Source organism: Apis dorsata, unplaced genomic scaffold (assembly GCF_000469605.1).
Source record: "Apis dorsata unplaced genomic scaffold, Apis dorsata 1.3 scaffold_415, whole genome shotgun sequence".
Lineage (NCBI taxonomy): Eukaryota > Metazoa > Arthropoda > Insecta > Hymenoptera > Apidae > Apis > Apis dorsata.
This window is the reverse complement of record NW_006263670.1, coordinates 74778-76961: the sequence shown is the minus strand read 5'-3', so window position 1 is coordinate 76961 and position 2184 is coordinate 74778. Positions and strand designations below refer to the sequence as shown.

The window sequence follows — 2184 nt, the reverse complement described above, 5'->3', positions numbered from 1 at the left end:
AAAAAAAAAAAAATTTTTTTTTTTTTTTTTTTTAAAAAAAAAAAAAAAAAAAAAAAAAAAAAAAAAAAAAAACATTGCTTGATATTGCATCAAATTATAGTTCTTAAAGTCTCATCATATACTATATAGAATAATCAATTTTTATTAAACTTTCTCTGGAAACTTTCTTTAGATAAATCAAAAATATATGCTTTATTTTTTTCAATATTTGATGATCTATTTAAATAAATTAAAAAAGATGAAATGTATGGAAAGAAAAAATTTGAATTAAAAGAGCATGAAAAAAATAATTACATTCGAAAAAAGAACCCAAAAACATATGAAGTAATAGAATTCAATAAGAATGTATAAAAAGGATAATATATGTTTGTATCATATAAATAATATTAAAATCCTAATGTTCTCAAATGTTCTTTTACTTTTTGACTTTCAGAGTATAAATATATACTCAATTTGACGAAATGGTAAAGCTCCATTGAAAAATGAGAAAAACACTTGTGGAGCTTTTTTGTTGTTTCTTATAGATTATGTTACACCCTCTGTAACCTTTTTTAAGAAAATAATAATTTAAGCATTCATTTTTACATAAACTTTTGGTCTTGAGAAAACTTTTATTCCTTCTTCTAATTTATTCAATTGCTTTTCTATTTCTATTTTTCGTCGCTGCGCCCTAAGTGTATCTACTTTTATAGGCATCATATTTAACTCGGTTACATAATCTTGATAATCTGTAATAATAGTGTTAGTTTGTATAATTTTAAATGATTTTGCATTATAAAAACAAATTTTAAATCACATACTCTTTTTTAACATTTGTAATGTTTCTTTACGTTCACAATCAGGCAATGGAATATGTCCATTTGGACAATTAGGATCTAATTCTTCTATTTTAGCTTTCTGTACCTGAATTTCTTTTCTATTTTTAATATACCTAATAAGAAAAAATTATTTTTCAATAAAATAATCTTTTTATCATTGCATTTAAAACATAAAAAATAAAATTAGAAGTATTATTTATACATATTATGAATGATTATTTTAATTATTATTTTAATATTTGCAATGTTATTATTATAATACATTGAAGCATAATATATAAAAAATAAATAAATAAATATATGATTTTTATATACGTATATATTTATTTATTATTATTCATTTGTTTTATTTTTTTATTTAAATTAATTGATTAATTAATTATTTTGATTAATTATTAAATATTAAAATAATTACTGAAATAATCATTTACAATTGTATATAAATATATCATTGGAATATCACATACTTTGGAATTACACCCATACGATAATTATTAGGAAGAATATTATTGGTATTGTTATTCATTTGCGTTATTTTATTAGTCATAGAAGTATGTTCTTTGTTTAATTTAATAAAATCTATCTCTTCTTTAGGTGATACAAATTTGGAATTTTTTATACCATTTTTGTTATGTACATTTTTTTCAAGAACTTGGACATCTCCTTGATCTAAAGGTGAATTTTTTATACTCCTTGAAGATACATCAATTTGTTCATTTGCATTATTATTAGTTGATGCTTCATTATAATTTAAATATTTTTTTGAAGGATACCTATGGAACAAATTATTATTATAAATAAATATTATAAATAAAATATATAATATATTATAAATAATAAATAATTAAGTATAAAATATTTTGAAAGAAACTACAAGAATCTACAATAAATTACAAAGTTTCATTTTATACCTTTTATTACAAAGTTTCATTTTATACTTTTTATTACAAAGTTATAAGCAAATATTTAACATATTATAAAATAGATATTTACTAATGAATAATGAATTTTGTAAGATCTATCAATATCAATGTTTGATTGTATTTACTTTATTTATTATTAATATGATTTATAAAATATAAAATAATTTATTACTTTACTTATTTAAAATATTTAAATCGTCAATATAAATTTAATATCAATATAATACGAAATTTATTGTATCCCATATTTTTGTAACATTTTATTCAACATTATTTCAACATTTATAAATTAAAAATTATTTAAAAATTATATAATTATTAATTTTAAATTATATTGATTCTTAAACAACAAACATAATTTCTTATATATTATAAGTTGTAAAGTATTAAGTTGTAAAATATTTATATTATATTTCATTATAATTTTGCAATTAAATATTTAT

At 17.8% G+C, this 2184-nt stretch overlaps 2 protein-coding genes across 2 annotated transcripts in view; one reads left to right on the top strand and one right to left on the bottom strand.

Moving 5' to 3' along the window:
• The window catches only part of LOC102678908 (nucleoside diphosphate kinase 6-like), a 2502-nt gene extending 1912 nt beyond the window's left edge, over window positions 1-590 (top strand). Inside the window, exon 4 of the mRNA XM_006619410.2 lies at window positions 425-590. The gene's annotated coding sequence lies outside the window, so the exon portion shown is untranslated. The remainder of the gene's footprint in view (window positions 1-424) is intronic.
• The window catches only part of LOC102679068 (uncharacterized protein MAL13P1.304), a 3398-nt gene continuing 1562 nt past the window's right edge, over window positions 349-2184 (bottom strand). Inside the window, exons 3-5 of the mRNA XM_006619411.2 lie at window positions 1286-1591; window positions 801-931; window positions 349-728 (exon numbers count right to left, since the gene is read on the bottom strand). Of these exons, the coding sequence (XP_006619474.1) occupies window positions 568-728; window positions 801-931; window positions 1286-1591 (598 nt within the window). The 3' untranslated portion in view covers window positions 349-567. The remainder of the gene's footprint in view (window positions 729-800; window positions 932-1285; window positions 1592-2184) is intronic.